Source organism: Hydra vulgaris, chromosome 12 (assembly GCF_038396675.1).
Source record: "Hydra vulgaris chromosome 12, alternate assembly HydraT2T_AEP".
NCBI lineage: Eukaryota > Metazoa > Cnidaria > Hydrozoa > Anthoathecata > Hydridae > Hydra > Hydra vulgaris.
The window spans coordinates 9,497,729-9,519,784 of record NC_088931.1 but is presented as its reverse complement, the minus strand read 5'-3'; the positions used below and the strand labels follow the sequence as shown (position 1 = coordinate 9,519,784).

Below are 22,056 nucleotides of genomic sequence, written 5' to 3'. Positions count from 1 at the left end.
GATTAAATTCTAAATTGGATTAAGTCTACAAGTAGGAGACAAAGGGTACTTATGGCTCATGATGTGCTCAAGAATAGAAGGCATAATGGAAAACGAAAATGAAAATTGGAGTGTCAGTGAATCCAAGGTGCAGAAGCTCTTTGAAGATATACTTGGTTTAAAATATACAAAAATTGAGAGGGCTCACAGTACTGAACTTAGAAGCAGACATAAAATTCGACCAATAGTTGTCAAACTACTAAATTATAAAGACAAAGTAGACATTTTAAAACAGGCGAAAAATTCAAAAGGGAAAAATATTTATATAAATGAAGACTACAGCGCTGAAACCACAATTATAAAAAAACAGCTTCGAGAATAACTAAAAAAAAAACGAGAAGGCGGAAAATACGCAGTAATATTATGATAAACTAATCATTCGCGACTGGTACGATAAACTAATCATTCGCGACTCCCAAAAAAAATTTTTGTTTTTATTTTATTTTTATTGCTTAAATTCTTATTTTAAAATGGGAACAAACTTATTATCTAATTTTAATGCTAAGAATAACACATACAATGATAACGACATAAATAAAAGTAAAGCTTTTGTAATAAACAAAAATATAAGTATAGAAAACAACCGTGAATCAAATATTAGTTTTTATAAAGATGGGAAAGGGATGGAAAATATAAGCACTTATTATTACAGTTCAAACGTTTCAACACTAACTGCTAACATAGATTCACAACACTAACTGCTAACATAGATGATAATGCACTACCCATCCTGCATCTTAAAATAAGGAGTATACAAAAAAAAAATTGATAAACTTAAGGAATTTTTATTTAGCGTCAAAATAAATTTTCAAATTATATGCCTAACAGAAACACGGTGCCGGAATAAAGAAATTGAAAATAACTCTAACTTTTAAATTAATAATTATAAAGTTATTCTTCAAATAAGAGGATCTGAAAAAGCAGGAGGAGGAGTGTGCATTTTCATACACAATTCTTTAGATTTTAAAATTCGTACTGAATTGTGCTTAATAACAAAAGATTATGAGGTGTTAACCATTGAGGTATTAAACAACACCAGCAAAAACAATTTTGCACGTCATATATAGGCCACCTTCAGGTAATATAAAACCATTTAACAAACACTTAAAATGTTAATTACAAAAAATGATATTTGTGGCAAACTAATTTATTTTGTGGGCGATCTCAATTTAGACTTGCTCGATTATGAAAAAATGAAAGCGTCAGAAATTTTACCAACATTATATTTCAAAATGGTTTCATTCCAACAATTAACAAACCAACACGCATAACAAAAAATAGTGCTACATTAATTGATCAAATCATATTTAACAAGTTCAAATACATGAAAGTTAAGACTGGAATATTTGTCACTGACATTTCACACCACTTTCCAGTGTTTATAATTTCAGAAAAAGACATCAATAAAATATTAGGAAAAATTAAAAAGCGAATAATTAATAATTCATCCATTAATACTTTTATCAATCTGTTATCCACAACAAATTGTAAAACTATTTTAAAAATGCAGATGAAGCTTTATGTTTTCATAGCATATTTTAAAGCCACTATAATGAAGCTTTCCCATTTATTAGTAAATTTATGAAAATCAAATCCCAGCAAAATCCTTGGATAACAACGGAAATAATAAAGTCATCAAAAAAAACAAAAAAAAAGCGCTTATACAAAAAGTTTATTAAAAAAAGAACTTATGAAAACGAAAAAAATATAAAAAATACAAACGGCTTTTCTAAACAGTAATAAAGTATTCAAAAAGGCAGTATTATACTAATCAGTTACTTAACTGCAAAAATGATGCACAAAAAATTTGGCGCATAATAAAGGAGGTGATAGGTAAAAAAATCATAAGCACTAATGGGTTTCCCAGAAAACTCATTATAAATAATCGTGAAATTACTAACGATTCTTTAATCGCTAATTCTTTCAATCATGTAGACCCAAGTTTGGTCTCAAAAATAAAAAGTAGTAAAACTAGCTTTGAATCATACTTAAGCTCAAATAATAATCTTATGGAAAATAATAAGTTATATGAGAAAGAACTACTTGATGCTGTAAATTTATTAAAATCAAATAAAGGTAATGGAGTTGATGATGTAAGTAGCAATATAATAATTAAATCAATATTTTATTTAAAAACTCCGCTTTTGCACCTTTTTAGTCTTTCTTCAGAACAAGGAACCTTTCCTGAGAAACTAAAAGTTGCAAGGGTGATACCAGTTCTAAAATCTGGAGATGCAACTTGTATCGCAAATTATAGACCTACATCAATACTACCATGCTTCTCAAAAATATTAGAACATATTATGTATAAAAGACTGTACTATTTCTTAGATATTAATAACATTCTTTATAATAAACAATTTGGATTCAAAAAAGGTCACTCAACTGATCAGGCAATTTTTCATCTTGTTCATGATATTCTTAAATCTTTTGAAGAAAACAAATATACTTTAGGCGTTTTATTGATCTCAGCAAGGCTTTTGACACTGTAAATCATTATATTTTATTAACCAAATTAAAAAACTACAGTATTAAACACTCGAACCTTAAATAGTTTAAAAGCAATATATTTTTCATAATTACGGAAAAAATATCAACATGAATATATCTTGTGGAGTACCACAAGAATCTATATTAGGACCGCTCTTTTTTCTAGTATATATCAGCGATCTATTTTTAAATTTTTACAAATATTTAATTGAAATTTATAATTTTTATTTGTATTTTTAATATATTTAAGCAGGGGACCATCAAATATAATTTGGATACTTTAGGTTGATAGGCCAGAAGTCCTTTTGGCTTCGGGCGCACCTTCTGACCCAATATAAAGATAATTACTTAGTATCTTTATATCTAAATGAATGCAATTTAGTATCAAAAAAAAGAAAGGTTTTAGCGATAAACGCTGAAAAGGGTGCAAGAGGGTATTATTCGGAAGCTCTACACCTCTCGCACCTTGGGTAGGGTGTGTTAGAACTTAAATATTATTTTTTTGTAATAATAAATAGTATTTATATAAAAACACAAATTTTTCTTAAAAAAATTAAACTCAACTATATACAAAAATTAAAATACAAAAGGATTATATACAAGTATCAACTTAAAAAATATATACATACACACTATCCATAAACCTATCAATAAGTGTATATAGATTCAGCTAAGTGAATCTATATAAACTTATTAACAAGTATATTTATAGTTGTTAATAAATACATTCCTGAACCCTCTGCCATCCCTTCTGCCACCAGGAGGTTTGAATTTAAAATAAGGCAGGTCTTTACCTCCATTCTGGACCCATATGCGGAAGGCTCTTTTTGATTTAGGCCTAGGGTGGCTTTGGCGCCAAACCAAGAAATCACTCCTAGACAAGCCTATATTTAAAAAAAAAAGACTAAATGAGTGTTCAAAAAATTAAAATGAAAAACAAAAAATAAAACACAGTAAAAAACTTACCAAGGAGGTTTTTATTTTCACTCTGGGTGCCAGATGGCAGTGATTACGTGGAGAAAGCTGGTAAATTTAATTTTTAAACTTTTAATATAAAATAATTTCAATAAAAATGATAAAAAATAGTGTTTATTTAGTAAAAAACCATTTAAAAAAACAAATTTACAACATAATTATGATATATCTACCAAGTTCCTCCCATTTGCGTCTCTTACCTCCTTTAGTGTTTCTGTAATAGAAAGTGAGAAATACCTTTTATATTGTCGCTTCAAGATATCTTGCACAGCATCAAGACAAGCAGAAGTCATTTTTTTAAGCTGGTTATCAATGAAGCTTATACGAGTTTTAGTGGTTAGCAATGGAGCATAAAATGATTTTTTAATGTTAAGAATGCAAGAATATTCCCAAAAAATATGTTCTTCTGCAAAACTGATCAGCTGGATTAGATTTCCAATTTGTAATTATTAGCAAAACTTTTTCCACTAACTGAATACCAGAAACATGATCAAAAGTTGCATCCTCAGCTAAAGCATAAAACTTTTTCATTCAAGACTCAGTAAGGAATTTTCCAAACAATGCAAGCACGCACATTTCTTTTATGGCAGTTTTATTACAAAATGCCCCTCTTAAAATTGCTAACAAACTTTTACATTTTACTGTTCTAACAGTGAGGAAATGTTTAAACTCACTAAAATGCTTCATAAAAATGAAACAAGTATGAAAACGAATATAAAGCCAATTTTCACGATATCTTGAAATACTTCGTAGATCACCTTTGATGTCTATAAACCTTATTTTGTTCATTAAAATAATTTCAACTGCCATACAATCATTTCTGAATAATTACCAATTCTCACTCTCAAGAGACTGTAATGCTGAGCGACATGAAATGCAATTGTGTAAAAAAGTTCAAATGTGTTCAAATGGCACTTCAGCTCATTCAAATTCTTGCCCCAGGTTGAACAAACTTTGCTTATAATAAGATGGTTGACTACAACTCTGTCTGACATTGTGTTAGATATATTTTCAATAATCGAGTTACGACATTCATCAAAGCTACTTTGGCAAAAATCTGAATAAAGAAATGCCATATAATCAATTGAAGTGCATATATGACTTTCATAATCGAATGCTGTTCCTCCTGGTAACTGATCTAGAGCAATAACAAGACATTTATCTTTTGATGTTAAGTTAATGCTATTAATTTAGACACTTTCTTGTGTTGTAGCATCAAAATCAAGAGTAAGATTATTATTATCCATAGCCCACTTTGCTGCTTGCAAATCTAAAATACTGCCAAGTCTTGAGCCTTTTGCAGAACAGTACTTTGATGAGGAATATTATTAAAAGTAACACCCATATAATGCCCTATTTTGCTCATAGGATATGGAATGTTACCTGTTGGTATATTACACAACATATTATAAATTATTACTCTGATTTGTAATGAATGTTTTTTCATCTTCTGGCTTAATTACTCTTCTTTTCTCCTAAATCTAGAGCAAATCATTCTTCAAACTAGCAATTACCCCGTTACTTGTCAAAACAGCAGCACTATGCTTAGTTTTGAGTTGCCTTAACTTATGCTTTTCATTTAATTTCAAAGCTTTTTTTTCAGCTTTAAAGTGATGAATCTGCTCACTGTAATTTTATTTTTGTGTGTTTTTTCAGATCTGGTATTTCTGCCCTTAAAGCTTTAATTATTTTTTCTTTTTGCTTAACATACTGTCTTAGAACACATAATTGATTTAGTATGCTGTTTAATTCAGCTTTTAGTAGTGCTATATTGTTCCGACGTTCTTTGTAAGAGTTAGAAAATCGAGAAGATAAGTAAGATTGTTTTATAGGGCCTAATTTCTCTCTAAATATATGTTTAGTTTCATTTGCTATAACCTGCAGATATAAAAAAAACACGTCCTCAGCCCTGTTAAAATTTGTAGCCCAATACGATAATATATTTATGAGACTCCTAATCTGATTTTTACATGTTTCTATCTTAAAATGTTTAGTGACTTGTTGAGATGTTTTGAGAAACGAATCACTATTTTTTGTAAATAATAAAAAACTGTCCATTTCTACAAACTGTATTACTCTCTGTATTAGAGTCAATGCCTATTTGCGACAATTCAAAATACACGATTCTCTGATTTGAGTTTAAGCGCTGCGCACGCATGTCAAATGACATGCGCAAACCTAGCGGAGGTAAACAAACATTTATTTATATAATTTGACTTGAGTTACTGCGAGAAGGTCAAAAAAATTATAAATGTCTACTCATTGTGCTGTTGAAGATTGTAAAAATGGTCAATATAGACTTATTAAATGGAGACAGGAAATTTGTAAAGTTCACGGGACAAGAAGAGAAGAAGAAAACTGTAATTGCACAGAATCTTTTAGGTATAGATTAACTAGACTACCTCTTTCATAATAATAGTGTTATATAACACTATAATTATAGTGTATTACATACATATTATATGGATATTATGTAAACTATTAGTATTAATAGCGTTATAATACACTATATAGTGTTATATAGTATAATGCGTAATAATAGTGTTATAATACACTATAATTATAGTGTATTATAATACACTATAATTATAGTGTATTGTAACACTATTATTGTTATTGCATTATATTATTTAACACTATATAGTGTATTATAACACTATTAATACTAATAATTTACATTATATATATATATGTATATATATATATATATATATATATTATATATATATATATATATATATATATATATATATATACATACATACATATTATATAGATATATATATACACATATTATATAGATATATATACACACATATTATATAGATATTATGTAAATTATTAGTACTAATAACAACTTATTTTTATAGTCTTCAGTCTTTTCCTGAAAGAATAAAAAATCCTGAAAAAATAAAACTTTGGAAACTTCTTATAAATAGAGAGAAGGATAAAAAGCTCCGGAGTCCAGGTTCTAAGTCAAGAGTATACTCTAATCATTTTGTCAGTGGTTATTGGGACTATCCTACACTAGACTTGGGTTATGATAGTACAAAAAGAATTTCAAATTTAGTCGCACAAGATTCACCCTGTTGGATGTAAAAGAAAAGTAGCATGTAAAAGAAAACTAGTTGAAAATGTTAATATTAAGCATTAGTGTATAAGTAAATATAAGTTTGTTTAAAAAAGTTTATTTATCAGCTTTCTTTTCATCTTGTCTTTATACTAGAATAATGGAAATAAAACCTAATATATATATATATATATATATATATATATATATATATATATATATATATATATATATATATATATATATATATATATATACATATACATATATATATATATATATATATATATATATATATATATATATATATATATATATATATATATATATATATATATATATATATATATATATATATATATATATATATGAAATTTGACAGGTAGTAACAAAAAAGATTTTTAAAGTTGAGAGAACATATATTCGATATACAAAAAAACAAATAAATTTTTAAGAACAATAAATTCATAATAAATAAAATTTTAACTCAAAGAAATCCATGCAAAATTAAAGTTCCATAATTCTAGTATTCAAAAAATATATATATTCATACATATTTCTAAAAAATAACAGAGCAAAACAAGTTCATATCATGCAACTTTTCAAAAAACTTGTAAAAACGTGTCACAGAATTTGGCCGAAAAACGGTAGTGGGACGTCAGAGCGAAAAGTTTAAAAGCGAAAGAACGTAAGAGCGAAAAGTTTAAAAGCGAAAACTGGGAAATCGAGTATCGTGATAATTCAGCAAGTAATCTATAATATAACATACGCCAAGTAATCTATAATATAACATTAAAATAATAACAAAATCACAATAAACTATCTCAATAATAACATTAAAATAATAACTATAACTTATAACTATAACTTATAGTTACAGTTAGAGTTTATTAGATTAAATAAATAAAAAAATAATTCTAAACTATATTGTATATAGTTTAGAATTATTTTTTTATTTATTTAATCTAATAAACTGTAACTGTAACTATAAGTTATAGTTACAGTTAGAGTTTATTAGATTAAATAATAAATAAATAATTCTAAACTATATACAATATAGTTTAGAATTATTTTTTTATTTATTCAATCATTATTTTAATTATTAATTTATTTATTTATTTAATTTAATTTATTTATTTATTTAATCATTTTTTTATTTATTTAATATTATTAATATCTACAAATATTCCTATTTATGTAAATTAAGACAAACTTTTATCAATTTATGTTTATCAAGTTGATCACTTATGCTTATGCTTATGATTTGTTATAAGAAATAATGTTCTCTTTATAAAATTATTTTTAAACTAATGTATGCACTGACTATTTTAGTCCTAAAGTTAATATTTTATCTTGCTATTTGATATATTTGCGGATTGGTTGGGTTACATACAGTGGAGAAAATAGAATTAGCTTCACCATGTACTGATCCAATGTTTTGTAAATCTGTAAGCAAGTTTGTGCGGTGCATCTTTTGTATCCACACACATATAAATATTGTTACAAACAACAACTTTTTAGATTATAATATAGCATAATTAAATTGCAGTACATTTGATAAAGCCATAAAGTGTATAATACTTGATATTTGCGGTAACAAATAGAATTAGACTCATTAATAATTATTTTCAGCATACTTGTATATTTTGATCTGGTAATACACATTTGTGACTTATTTTTTTATTATTATTTGTAAATTAAACAAAGACTGAAACCAGTGCTCATAAAGTTTTAATATTTGGTTTTTAATACCATAATTTGAAATGGAACATGGTAAGCGTAAAACGAATGAAGAACTAGCAGTAATTAAAGCATACAAAGATACAGGCTTATATGATTGAAAAATTGCAAAGAAAATTAAAAGATCTCCAAAAGTGGTAAATAATTGCTTCAAGATTTGCATTAAAATTATGGAGCTTATAAGGAAAGTGGTGGCAAATGTAAAATTGATAGTCATACTAAACAAGTTATTGTATGTCGTGCTGCTGCTCAGCACATGACTGCATTTAAAATTTGTTTTTTTTCTTTGCTGGAAAACTCCCACTGGCATGGATTTCAACAAGTATCAATTTACAGGACTACATTGACTTATTAGAAATAAGTTTGCTTGAACATGGTGAGGAATTGATGGATGAAAATTTTACTTTTCAGCAAGATAATGCTGCTATCCATAATTCAAAATTTACAAAAGCTTGATTTAGAGAAAAAAATATTCACACAATGGAATGGTCCGCATGTAGTCCAGATCTTAACCTAATTGAAAATCTATGGGGAATGCTTTCTAAAAAGGTTTATAAAAATGGTAAGCAATTCATCAAATATTTTCTGTATTTTCTTGTATATAACATAAATGAGGCTAATTCTATTTTCTCCACAAATTGAATATTTTTAATTTTTTTTCCATTTGTAATTAATTAAACATACTAATTTATAAACAAAGTAGTTGTAGTATAAGATAATGAGAAATAAAGTAGACTTAATAATTGTTTCACTTTCATTTTTGTTAAATTAAAATAAAAAGTAAAGGTGAGGCTAATTCTATTTTCTCCGCTGTATTGTTCTTTACTGATTTCTTACAAAAATATTGTAGATGTATGTTTTTGAAGTTCTATGTTTTTTTTAAGGGTAGTTTTTGGGTATATGTTGATAGATTTTAATGTTCTTAAGTAAATCTGCTTTATTTTGCGTTTAATTTTGAGATTCTTTGCACTCAGTAATAATGCGCTTTGAATATGCAATATGGTTTTTTGAGTCTTTTAATTAGGTGAATGAGCTAAAGCACTGTCATTATTGGTCTGTGTTTATTTCTACATTTAAGCCAATTTTTATGTAAAGAATAAGAGGTTAAAAAACTAGTTGATATTTTAATTCATATGATGTTTAATAAATTATACTTGTTCAGAACAGTCAAAACTTGTGTCAAAACTTATTATATTGTATTAAAGTTTCTAAACTTATGAACCTTTTTTTAAGTTAGCTTTATACAAAAAAATTAATAGAACATAGAAAGAAAAAAAAAGTGTTTACAATAAACAACCCTTGAAGTATAAATGCCAAATTGGTAGTGTGCAAAGACCTTTTGCTTATAACAATTGTGCTGAAATTCAGCCTTTGAATATATTGTCAACTTATGATATGTTTTTAAATTTATAAGCATACATCAATGAAAACATCTCTATAAGTATCTATAAATATCTTATCTCTATAAATCTTAAATCCATCCTTGTATGGAACACTTTCGCCATATCTTGGCACACCTATCTAAAATGGTCCCAACCTCAATTTTGAGGACCAAAAAAACGACTTATTAGACATTAATCTGCAAGGTCTCTTGTATCACCAGATGTAAAAATTAAAATCTAATCTCTATAGCCTAAGGAAAAAAACACATTTAAAGTTTTATAGCTCTTTGCGCTACTGATTGCACTTGGAGCTCCGTTGTATCTATTTTGTTTGTTTTTTTCACTTTTGGGTTATGGAGTTTTTAAAAAATATCAAAAACTCTTTACATATATGTGTTGGCTATAACCTGACAAAAAATCAGCTCTTTAACACTTGTGGTTTGTGTAGAGGGACCTAAAGTATAGAGTATAGCACTAAAACCTCTTCAAAAAGAGACAACGGATGCTTAACGTTTTTATTATAATCTTATTATTGACTATGGAAGTTTCAAAATTTAATAGAATGAAGCCTTGGCATGAATCTTTTAGGCAAAAAAAATAGGAGCAAGATATCTTTTATCTGTGAAAAGAAATAGCTCTTAAAGTAGAAACCTCGCTTTTGAAAAAGCGGCCAAAATGTAGAAGTTTTTTGTGGTTTTTATGTCTTTTAAAGATTCAAAGTTACATTAAATAACTAATCTAGTAACAATATGAGGTGACTAGTGGATATGGGATTCTATGGTTGTTAGACATCACATCTGTGTGTACTTTGTCTGCAAAAAGAGTGCTTTTTTTGACCTTGTTTGTACAAAAGTAGGAGCAAAAAACACATAGAGAAATTTTTTTCTAGTTGTTCTGAATTTAAAACGCATAAAAAAAAGAAGAAAATCTCATATAATCTTAATCTCCCATTGAAAAAACACATACACACAGACATGAAATGATTTCCTTTAAAAAAAATTACTTTATGGTGTTGTTGTGATATTTATTACTTTTTCTTCAAATTGCTGTTAATATTTTTTTATTTAGTACTTGCAAAATAAGCTATATACTTTTGAAAAATTTTTTATAATCCTAATAAATATAGTTTTTAATATTAAATTTCAGACAAGAATATTTCTTATCAACAAATTTTGTCTCAAGTATTTCTAGAATGAAATTCTAGAAATCATTGTTTAACTGTTTAAAAAAAAAAGGTTTATTTAAATAATCCAATTCAAATATGCTTGCTGTTATAGTCAATAACACAATTCAGTAACTGGCTTTCATAACTAGGGTGATCAGGGTTTCTTTTGTACCTTGCCCATTTAACACTGAAGATTGAATGCAAGATTTCTGTTGATTGCTTACTAAAAATGCCCAATGCCGAACCCTTTAGAGCAATAAATTCAGGAACATGGTAGAACACTGCTTTGGGCTTTTGGAGTGACTGAAACTGAGAGTTGAAGATATGAGTTCTTAAAGTCTTTGATATGTTGAACATATGCAGTATTTAATGTCCTTCCAAAACAGGAGCTAACAACACTCTTAAAATGTTGGAATGTTTTTACAAAACCAAGCATGTGTTCTGCTTTTTCGCTTTCAACAATTCTTTGCAAAACATCTATGTTCTTCAAAAGCTTATGACAATCATTTCCAACAAACTCTCCACCATGATAAGGTTGCAATTTCAATTTGAGAAGTAATGGCCAATCTTTGCCCTTAGGCTATGGCCTAAGGGCAAGATATGTCTTTAGCATTGATTTGTAAAGATAATTTACAATTCCAAGGAGAAGATGAAGTTCCATTAACTCAATAACTTGTTTGACATCTTCTTGGTCAAACAATGGATTATAAACAACATTATGAAAACCTTTTGCGCACATTTTTCCATTCCCTTTCTCAATGAATGCTTTGTATTGCATCTTAATGGATCTGAAGTTTCTTGGAGTTCCTTGTTCTTTGAGGTCATCAGATTTAACATCACATCAACAGCAAGGGTGTTTGCTTGAGTGAGACTGAATGCCACAAATGATATTGGCTAACTTCATGTCACATGCAATAATGAAAGGCACATCAATTTCATCATCAAATTTTTTTGACATTTTCAGAACTTTCTGAAATATTTTCAGCAACAGCAACAAGTAGCTGACGCTTGGCACTTGTTTCTTTCCCATGTTTTACGGTCAGTAAGCTTTTGTCATTTGAGGCTGAAGTTTTTGTGACATTTCGACATCCAACATTGGAGATAACACTCAAGCTGAACTTTAGAAAAGATCCTCCACCATCAATATCTAGTTTGATGAAAGGCGATGAAGTGATTGCTCTAACACTGAGAATTGAGTTATAAAATCTTCAGTTTTTGTTGATGGCTTTGTAAGTGAGATTTTAGAAACTTTGAATAAACCTTCAACTTTTCGACCAGCCATTGTAAAATTTTCCATAAACTTTGTTTCAACAATTTTTGAATTTGTAGTCTTGTTTAATGTTACAGCCAGTTCTTGCATCTTTTTATTTGAAAGACCAGTATTGATTTGAACTTGAACCATGTCTAAAGTAGTTAGAGAAGTTCTTGATATGCACTGAGCTCTGGAGGTACCTGGAGTAATAGTTAATGCTTTACCACTTTCTCTAATTGTGCCCTGTGGAGAGGATACCTTTTGAGTTATTACAGAGGACGCAAATTTTTCTTGAAAAGTTCTTGAATCAGTTGCTATCATTTTCTTTAAGTTTTCATACTTGGTGGTTTGTGAACAGACATGTGTTATTCCTCTTTTGACTACACTGAGACAGTTTGAGCATAGTTTATCAAAGCTACTTTATGTTTCTTTCAAATCTTGATTGGTTAAAAAAGTGAGCTTTGTAGAATGTCCTTTTAGTTTGCCAACTTGGCAAGTTAAACAATTACAAGAATCCAATCTTCTGGTCTTTGGTCTAATATTCACTTTGTTATAGTCATGAGGCTTGGGAAGAGGCAAGTTTCTATCACCCTTGCCATGCTTTTGTACCATCGCTTTGCAGGAATTGCATATGCCCAATGGAACTCTATCATCCTTAAAGTCAATAGAATTTCCAGAAAAAATATATAGTATCTTTTCCTTGATGAATTGTGACAGAATTTGTTTTTCAAAATGTGACAGACATATCCAATTGATATGTCTGTCACATTTTGAAAAACAAAAAAACCATACAGATTGCCGACAATCATAATGAGTTTAAAATGGTTAAAAAATGGTTAAAAATGGTAATGGTTAAAAAACTGATCTTTGAAAAATAATTTCAGTACAAGCTTGTGTTGATAAAAAATCTTTTTAGTTGTTTAGGTTTTAATTACTTTGAAGTTGCGGCTTTTGTAATTACTTAAAAGTAATTACTTTGAAGTTGTGGCTTTTGATTTTTAAATAGTAGAAACAAACTTGGTCAGAGCAATAAAAGATAGGAGGTCTAGGAGATACTTCAAAACAAAAAAAAGCACAACAAGGAAATGCATTTTTGATTTATATAAAAAAAACTTGATTCTAACATTAACACTGAAATTATTTTATAAATTACCAACTAATTTTGAATTTACAATTCAAACATAATTTTTACAATATGAAAATAGTTGTTATTATATCCAATTTTTGTTCAATAATGTTTAGAAAAAACAACAAAGCAAACCTGTGGGTTTAACTACTAAAACAAAAAGAGGTTTTTATGCGTTTTAAATTCAGAACAACTAGAAAAAAATTTCTCTATGTGTTTTTTGCTCCTACTTTTGTACAAACAAGGTCAAAAAAAGCACTCTTTTTGCAGACAAAGTACACACAGATGTGATGTCTAACAACCATAGAATCCCATATCCACTAGTCACCTCATATTGTTACTAGATTAGTTATTTAATGTAACTTTGAATCTTTAAAAGACATAAAAACCACAAAAAACTTCTACATTTTGGCCGCTTTTTCAAAAGCGAGGTTTCTACTTTAAGAGCTATTTCTTTTCACAGATAAAAGATATCTTGCTCCTATTTTTTTTTGCCTATAAGATACATGCCAAGGCTTCATTCTATTAAATTTTGAAACTTCCATAGTCAATAATAAGATTATAATAAAAACGTTAAGCATCCGTTGTCTCTTTTTGAAGAGGTTTTAGTGCTATACTCTATACTTTAGGTCCCTGTACACAAACCACAAGTGTTAAAGAGCTGATTTTTTGTCAGGTTATAGCCAACACATATATGTAAAGAGTTTTTGATATTTTTTAAAAACTCCATAACCCAAAAGTGAAAAAAAAACAAAATAGATACAACGGAGCTCCAAGTACAATCAGTTGCGCAAAGAGCTATAAAACTTTAAATGTGTTTTTTTCCTTAGGCAATAGAGATTAGATTTTAACTTTTACATCTGGTGATACACGAGACCTTGCAGATTAATGTCCAATAGGTCGTTTTTTTGGTCCTCAAAATTGAGGTTGGGACCATTTTTGGATAGGTGTGTTGGGCAGATTTTCTAGTGATGCCCTTTCTCTTTTAGACAAGGTGCAAAAATGAACTGTTTTTGCACCTTGACCTGCTCTTGTAGTAAACAAGGAACTGCTCTTGCAGCCAACTTCCAACCATTATAACATTATCGCAATGTTGCTTCTCTTTCTATTTTTTATAAATACTACTATGGACACTGCTCTAAAGAGCTAGCGTCTCTTGTGCCATCTACTAAAATTCATTCTTGTGTTACTCATCATTCAATAAAGTCTAATTGTTTTACTATGACTGTTCCTAAGTGCTCCCAAAATTCTTATTCGTCTAGTTTTTTTGCTAAACTTTTTTTTTCACTTGCTTTATCTTGTTTTCCTGATTCATATAATTCACAATCTATTATTTTTTCTGTTATTCGTTATCTTGCTCTATAATTTTCATCTTTTCTGTAGTTGCTTGCAGCCTTGTTGGAAATATAAAGATGTTAAAAAAAAAACATTTCTAATGTTAGCCTTTTAGTATGCATTTTACACTATTTTTTTGTAAAAAAATTCTTTTTTTAGTAATAAAATAAATTAGCAATGCAATAAACTAAGTAAATGATTTAAAGTTTCCAAAGAAGTAAACTAAAATTAGATTCATCTATAGCCTGCAGTAACTGATGTTTTAAAAATTATTTTATCTAGGTCAAAAACATAAAACAGTATACTGAACATCAAACAAATAAGATAATAAAGGCTATTACCAACCAATCTGTAGAAAAAATAATTAAATATTTATGCTAAGTAATGCAAATGAAGAAATAAAAACTTTTTTTACTTAGGTCACAAACAATTCATAACATAACTATTAACAATAACAAATCATTTAGTTACAGCATAAAAAGTAAATAAGTTTTTCACCAGTCAATCATCACAATTGAAACTTGTTAAACTAATTAGCCAAACACATTTTATAAGCTTTTTCCTTTAAGCAGAATCTTTTTCACAATTAATGACTGAATTTTAATTTTACATGCAAACAATCCAAAAAACTTTATGTAGAATAATTTTTGGATTTTTGACATGCTTTTATACGACGATAAAACGCATAATGCAGAACTGCCTTCAAAAAATCTTTTAGGCATCAACCAAGAAGAATCCACCCAGTTATTAATTAAATCATATCCTTGAAGTGTTCTAAAAAATAAAAACAATCACAATGCAAAATAAGAAAGTAGTCAAAAATAAATAATCTTACACTACCTCCTGTAAAATGAATTATAAATAATTTTGACACAAAAATATTGCTGAAATTGAACACGTGGGAAAAAAAGACACTGTGCAGCTTTCTGTTTAAGGAACAAATCAAATCAAAACAACATAATAAAAAAATAGTAGCCAACCAAAATATCTAAAAGGTACAGCAACATATTTCAAGTGTAGCAACAAAGATAACGCCATACATAACGGTCACAATATAAGTCTCTATATTATAGAGACTCATATTGTGATTTTTGACTTATAGATTATAAGTCAAAAATCAGACTTTGTAAATACAACATATAAAAGTCATTTTTGACACAGGCTTTGAGCTATTATTCATTTTACTAAAGTGTATGTCTGATAACAACATTATTTTCAACACAAATATTAAAAAATTCACTTTATCTTGCAGATAATTCACCAGTAAATATAACTGGCCGATATGATGGCGCATAAAAGAGAACCACTTCTAACTAACTAAATTTTTTGTGAGGAGATACTAAAAACTTCACCTCTTATCATTGGTATCTCAACTTTTACACTTTGTTTTGGAGCAAAATTCTAAACAATTCAATTTCGCCTTACTGTATCTTCCATAAAGTATAAACTTCATGATTTTATTTCTGAAATTAACTCACTTCAATTGTAACACCTTTAAGATGACACAATTCAAAGAAAAAAATCCAGTCTTTATTAATAATTATTCCTCTCCTGAATGATGCTAATATTTAAATTAATCAAAGCCCCATGGAGAGTTCGATGCTTTTAATTGATTTCTCTAATTCTATAAAAATACCTAGCCTTTGTCACCTTTGAAAATTAGCAATTTTAATATAAATAGTCAATTGTGTTTTCCTTTTTAAATATTAACTCATTTATATAAAAGTAATGTTACCAATGTTATTAAATTTTTTTTCTCGCTTGACCCATCCCATTCGCTTTAAACTTTTTCGCTTTTCCCGAACTTGTAAAATCCGTAAATCCGGATTTTACAAAGCCGAAAAACGGCTTTGTAAAATCCGGATTTACGCGTACCTAATATGTATAAAATAAATGGTTCAGTTCGGTGTCCTTAAAGCGAAACTTTTAAGAGCGAAAATTTTAGAAGCGAAGGTCCGGAAAATGAAAAAGAAATGTAAATTATAAAAAACATTTTAACTATTTTTTTATAATTTACATGTTGTCTAATTTTATTCACCTTCTTTAGTTAAATATTTTTATTTAGAATCTGCTTCACCAAACTCATCATTTACACTCCACCTCTGATGAAACCTCACAAGCATTAAAAAGATATATACCTACACATCAAAAGACATGTTTGAATAACCTTGATGCTAAAGATGCGATTAATAAACAACTTTGTGCAATGCGTCAATACAGTTATGGTGATCCTGTCGATCCGTATTTAAAGGATAATTGGGATAAATGTCATAAATGCTGTAGATGGTGGTATAAAACATGTGCTGCTATATGTGGTGTTTATGCTAAAAAAAGTATTTACTTGTGATGACTGTATGAAACACTAAATCTTTAAAAAAAATCATATATTGATAAACTGTTTTTAACTTTCTTAAATAAATGTCTTTTTATAAAGTTTTCTTTGAATTTTGCATTTTATTTTTTTTAATGTTTAACTATTGAAGTTATGTAAAATATTATTTTATGAACTACTTATGAGCTTATAAACATGAATTCTTATTTAAACAGAATTTAGAAATAATCATCGAAATCATAGAAATTAGTAATCATTTCATTTACAATTTTACTTTGGAAGCACATTTTTCTAATAAGGTTTCTGTTTTGAGTGATATATTCATAATTTACTAAAATAGGTGGTTCAAAAATGATTAATTTTTGCAATTGCGACGCCCTTAATTAAATGTCAATTAGGTGTAACAAATTCCATTTAAGAGACGATTACTTTGTACAATGCAGATTTATAGCTGTTTATAATATTTTAATTATATTAATGGGTTTTCAACGAACGTCTTAATTTTCTTAAGTATGCTGAGTTTACCATATCATTGTGCCGAAAATACCATACTAGGTCACTAATTTCGTCATTTTTGAGTATTTTGTAAAACAAATTTTACATAAAACTTTGTAAGTTTGAAACCATTTTTTAACTATTATTTAACATATATATCTGCAGGGCATCGATATGCATGATTTTTTAACGTTATTAAAGCAACCATTGTCTATAAACAACAAAACAGCTTAATAGGCCGAAATTACCCTACTTTACCCTATATCTAATGAAAGCCGCTATATACCCTGCCAACCTTTATTTAATAAGTTAAATATACTAAATATCTACCAAATAAATATTTATCATCTTCTAATTTTTATGTCCAAAATTAATAAAAGTATTATTCCAAAACCTTTTAACCTCTTATTCAAAACTAATCAGAATAAATACTTAACTAGATATTCAAGTTACACCTATATACAACCCAAAAGTTATTTTGCGGCAACTGAGTTTTCAATTTCAATTAGAGGACATGGAATAAAAATTCACAACTGGACTTAAAACTCTTACAATGTTAAATGAGTTTAAGGCTAAACTTTGACAGTTATTACTAAAAAATGATCTATCAAAAAACTATTTCTGAAAATGCAAAATATCCTTATGATTGATCTATCAATTAAATGAAAAGTATATTAATTTTAGAACGCTTCAGTTAAATTCACTTGGTAACTTTTCAAATTTATTTATGGTTTTGTTGTTTGTTATTCTTGCGTTGTAATTCTTTTTATTTTTTGATCGTTAGACTTTGGTTTTGTGATCTGAAGTTTAATATTAAAAAAAAAAACAATAATAATAAAAATTATTTCATGATTTTATAATATTAAAAATTAAATTTTTCCGTGCTTTTAAGAGAATATGTTTAAGTAAATAGCGCTTCTTGTTATTTTTTAATAATAATGTTTTATTTATTTCTTCACCGATTTTACGTTTGTTTATTTTATATTGTTATATAAGTCTTTTTCTCGCCTACGCTAGAAAATAAGAAGAAATCAAGAAGATCTAATACAAATGTGTAACTTGAAACATGACATAGTTGCGTGGAAACCACCTCTTACAAGAAATATTAGAGAAAAGATTGTAAGAGAGATTATTAAAAACTAACATATTCGTCGTACTTTTTTAAAATAGAGAATTCTAAAGGAGTGGAAAATCTATTAACATTAAAACAGCAAAGTCATTTGCCGAGTTTAAGATGTTACTGGATCAACTAAGCACGGGTAGCTATAGCGCACCATGTAGTGCTAGTTGCGTATTTATATTTTATAAATTTGAATTTATAAAAAATTTGGGAATTTTTATATGCATATATAATATATATTACTATTACTTATTGCATATGTTTGTATGAAATGTTAAACGGATTACGTCTGATGATAATGTTTTTGTCTTAGTTATATTGGTGCCGTACCAAGCAATGCTTGCATAATTATTAAAGGAATCAATAAATGAGAAATATATATGTTTTAAGCATGAGTAAACCAATATTTTTAGAAATTTTTATTTTTAATCTTATCATTTTAAATTACTATCTTAAGCTTATGTGATCCTTCCAAGATATGTTTTCATAAAAAATTACACCAATGAACTTGGTTGAACATTCTCTTTTTAAGATGTGATCACCAATAAAATATTTTGGAAGTGTTAGAATAATTTCATCTTTTTTATGAAGGCGATAAAAAAAAGTATACTTAATTTTAGTTAAGTTAATATACAGTTTATTTAAGTTTAACCATTTAGTTAGCTTTAGTATTTCAATGTTGACCGTTTTAAACGAAGTATTTATATCACTAAGGAAATAAAATAAATGTTTATCATCAGCAAATAAGTATCTAAAATATTATAATATTAAAAATCTGAAATATTAGAAGCGTTCCTTAAATCATTAACATATATTAAAAACAAAAGTTTGTCTAAATATAGATTTTTGAGAAACACCTTAAGTAATTGTCGTATTGTTAGTTTTTTCTAGTAGACAATTAACTTTTAAATCAAGCTATATTAGTTTTTTTGATCCCGTAATTTCCAAATTTTGTTGATAAAGTACTATGATCAACTGTGTCAAACAACCTGCTAAGGTAAAAACACACAAAACACCTAAAGCATACTTGTTTTTGTCAAAACAAGTGCATAAATAAGATGAAGATCTGCATGATTAGAAGAATGATTTGTTAAAAACCAGGGTGAGACCTGTTGCAAGGATACGCCCCTGAAAAGTGGCAAAAACAATGAAAAAACTTATAGAAGCAACATTATAAAAGTATAAAGAAAAAGTATTTCTACACAATCGCTAAATTCTTTAACTTCTAATTTGTAGTAATTACTCCCAAAAACATGTCGTTTTCCCGATGTACCACATTTGGTCAAATAGTTTTTTCGTGAGAAGTGCTATTTTTAAAGATTTTATTCAAACTTTTCAAAACTTTTTACCTAATCATTGTAATTTTGCAGTTTTATTAATATTGTTCTTGAAAGAGACTAAGCTTGGTCTTTCTGCTTTAATTTGTCTTACGTGCGTTTCCGTTATATTACAACTTCCTTTAAATTATGTCTATTTTCCTAAGTGTTTTATTTGTTTGGCTTTATGCCAATTTTTCGTTTCGCTTTCTGACAACTTTTCTTGTCGAAGATCATTTCTTCTTCATAAATCTTCGAGCTGCTTCAGTTGGTTTTTTTCCGTTTCTCTGCTATCTGATTGGGATATAATTTGAAGACGTTTTTGTCTTGCTTGAAGACGTCTACCCTAATAATGCACTTATTTTTACGTATTTATAATTATTCACTATGTATATTTTATGTTATATAATTATATATTTAATGTATTTTATGTTATATAATTATATTTAATGTATTTTATGTTATATAATTATATATTTAATGTATTTTATGTTATATAATTATATTTAATGTATATTTTATGTTATATAATTATATATTTAATGTATTTGTTCTTTTACTGCTTCTTATTTATTACTTCTTATGGAAAAAAGTTGAAGTACGGACTCCACACAACTGAATATTAAAAATGGAACACATGATAAATTTAAGTAGCAAACATAAAAACCAAGTATTGATTAATAAAAAAAATGTTAATATACTAGTAAATTCCATCCGTGGACTATTAGTGGTAGCCACTTTTAGCGACTACCACTAATAGTCCACTAAGTAACCAATAATCAAAACTACAGTGGATATAATCAAAACTACAGCTCAAATAGGAAAGGCTACTGAAATTCAACTGTAGAATGTTTGCTGAGTAGCTCTTTTTCTTCTTTTTTCTTGAGATTTTGTTTAAACGTCCAACACCGAGCAACGTTTTTACTTAAAATATCATTCAAGACTTTGAGGTTTTCATAGGTTTAAAAATTAAGCTAAAGTTAGGCCTCCATAATATATCGCAATTATATTATATTAAGTAATATAACATACTTATGCATAATTTTAATAACCACGTTACATTTTAAGTTAATTTTTAAACACTGCTTGTACTTCACAGTAAGACCGATGCAAATTATTGTAGACTACAAGCAATCTTTTAAAATTTAAAAAAGGAAAGCACCAAAGCTTTGGTGTTTTCCCTTCAAACAATCTAATTGTTTAACTTGCAGATCAGATAATTTATTGAAATATTTTTTATTGTTTAAACCGACGGAAGTTTCTTGTAAAGCACCTTAACTTCACTAAGTAAAGTTACACCAACTAATGCAAAATGCGGCTCAACAATTCTAACAATATGACTTAAATAGTAACAAAAGTTTAATTTAACGCAAAAATGATTAACTGAATCGTTTCTTTATTTTCTTTTCTATTTAAATAAGTATATAAAGATATACAAATTTGATTCAAAATGAATAGAATTAATGTTGGTGAAACACTTTCAAGATATTTCTATTATCAATCATAAGATATTAGGTTTCGCAGTAACATTTCAAACATTATCGTATTTCTTAGTTTTTTCTTTATTGCTATTTATTTTGTTTGCAAAAATATCTGGAGTTTTCCGAAGATCATATAGTCTCAACATTTGATGATAGAGCAACACAAATATATACAAATTTGATTCAAAATGTGTAGAACTGATGTCGATGAATCATTCTTGAGATTTCTATTATCAATCATATGTTATTTGGCTTAGCTGTAATATTTCAGACATTTTCGCATTTCTTAGTTTTTTCTTTATTGCGATTTCTTTTGCTTGCAAAAATATCTGGAATTTTCCGAAGGTTGTAGAGTCTTAACATTTGATGATAGAGCAACACAATAAATAAATCAATAAATTCCACAAAAGTTAGCAAACTAGCACCCAACATCAATCCAAACTCTCCACCCATGTTACCTAAAATTTATAACAATAATATTTATACATTTAACTAAAGTTGTAATGTTATATATATATATTTTTTAAATGTGTTATTTGATTTTTATGTGTTATATGTTTTTTTATGAGTTAAATGTTTTTTTATATGCGTTAAAATTAACTAAAATACACACGCAAAAATAAATTTGTATTAAAACAATTATCTTTCAACATGCAATAACCATAGATCATCCAGGTCATATTTTAAAAATCCGGAAAACTGTTTGGTTAAAATGTCCGTAAAAAATCCGGAATACGT

The 22,056-nt window shown here is 27.6% G+C and overlaps 2 protein-coding genes across 2 annotated transcripts in view; one reads left to right on the top strand and one right to left on the bottom strand.

Annotated features, from left to right (window-relative positions):
* The first annotated feature begins 5,634 nt into the window (after nt 1-5,634).
* LOC136089099 (uncharacterized) lies at nt 5,635-6,646 on the top strand. The gene is made up of 2 exons (XM_065814825.1): nt 5,635-5,886; nt 6,375-6,646. Exons 1-2 carry the CDS (start codon nt 5,756-5,758, stop codon nt 6,601-6,603), a joined length of 360 nt encoding a protein of 119 aa, XP_065670897.1. The 5' UTR covers nt 5,635-5,755; the 3' UTR covers nt 6,604-6,646.
* A 14,579-nt stretch (nt 6,647-21,225) lies between these two features.
* Nucleotides 21,226-22,056, bottom strand: part of LOC100208636 (acid-sensing ion channel 2) — a 30,206-nt gene continuing 29,375 nt past the window's right edge. Inside the window, exon 8 of the mRNA XM_065811479.1 lies at nt 21,226-21,776. Coding sequence (XP_065667551.1) covers nt 21,586-21,776 — 191 coding nt within the window. The 3' untranslated portion in view covers nt 21,226-21,585. The remainder of the gene's footprint in view (nt 21,777-22,056) is intronic.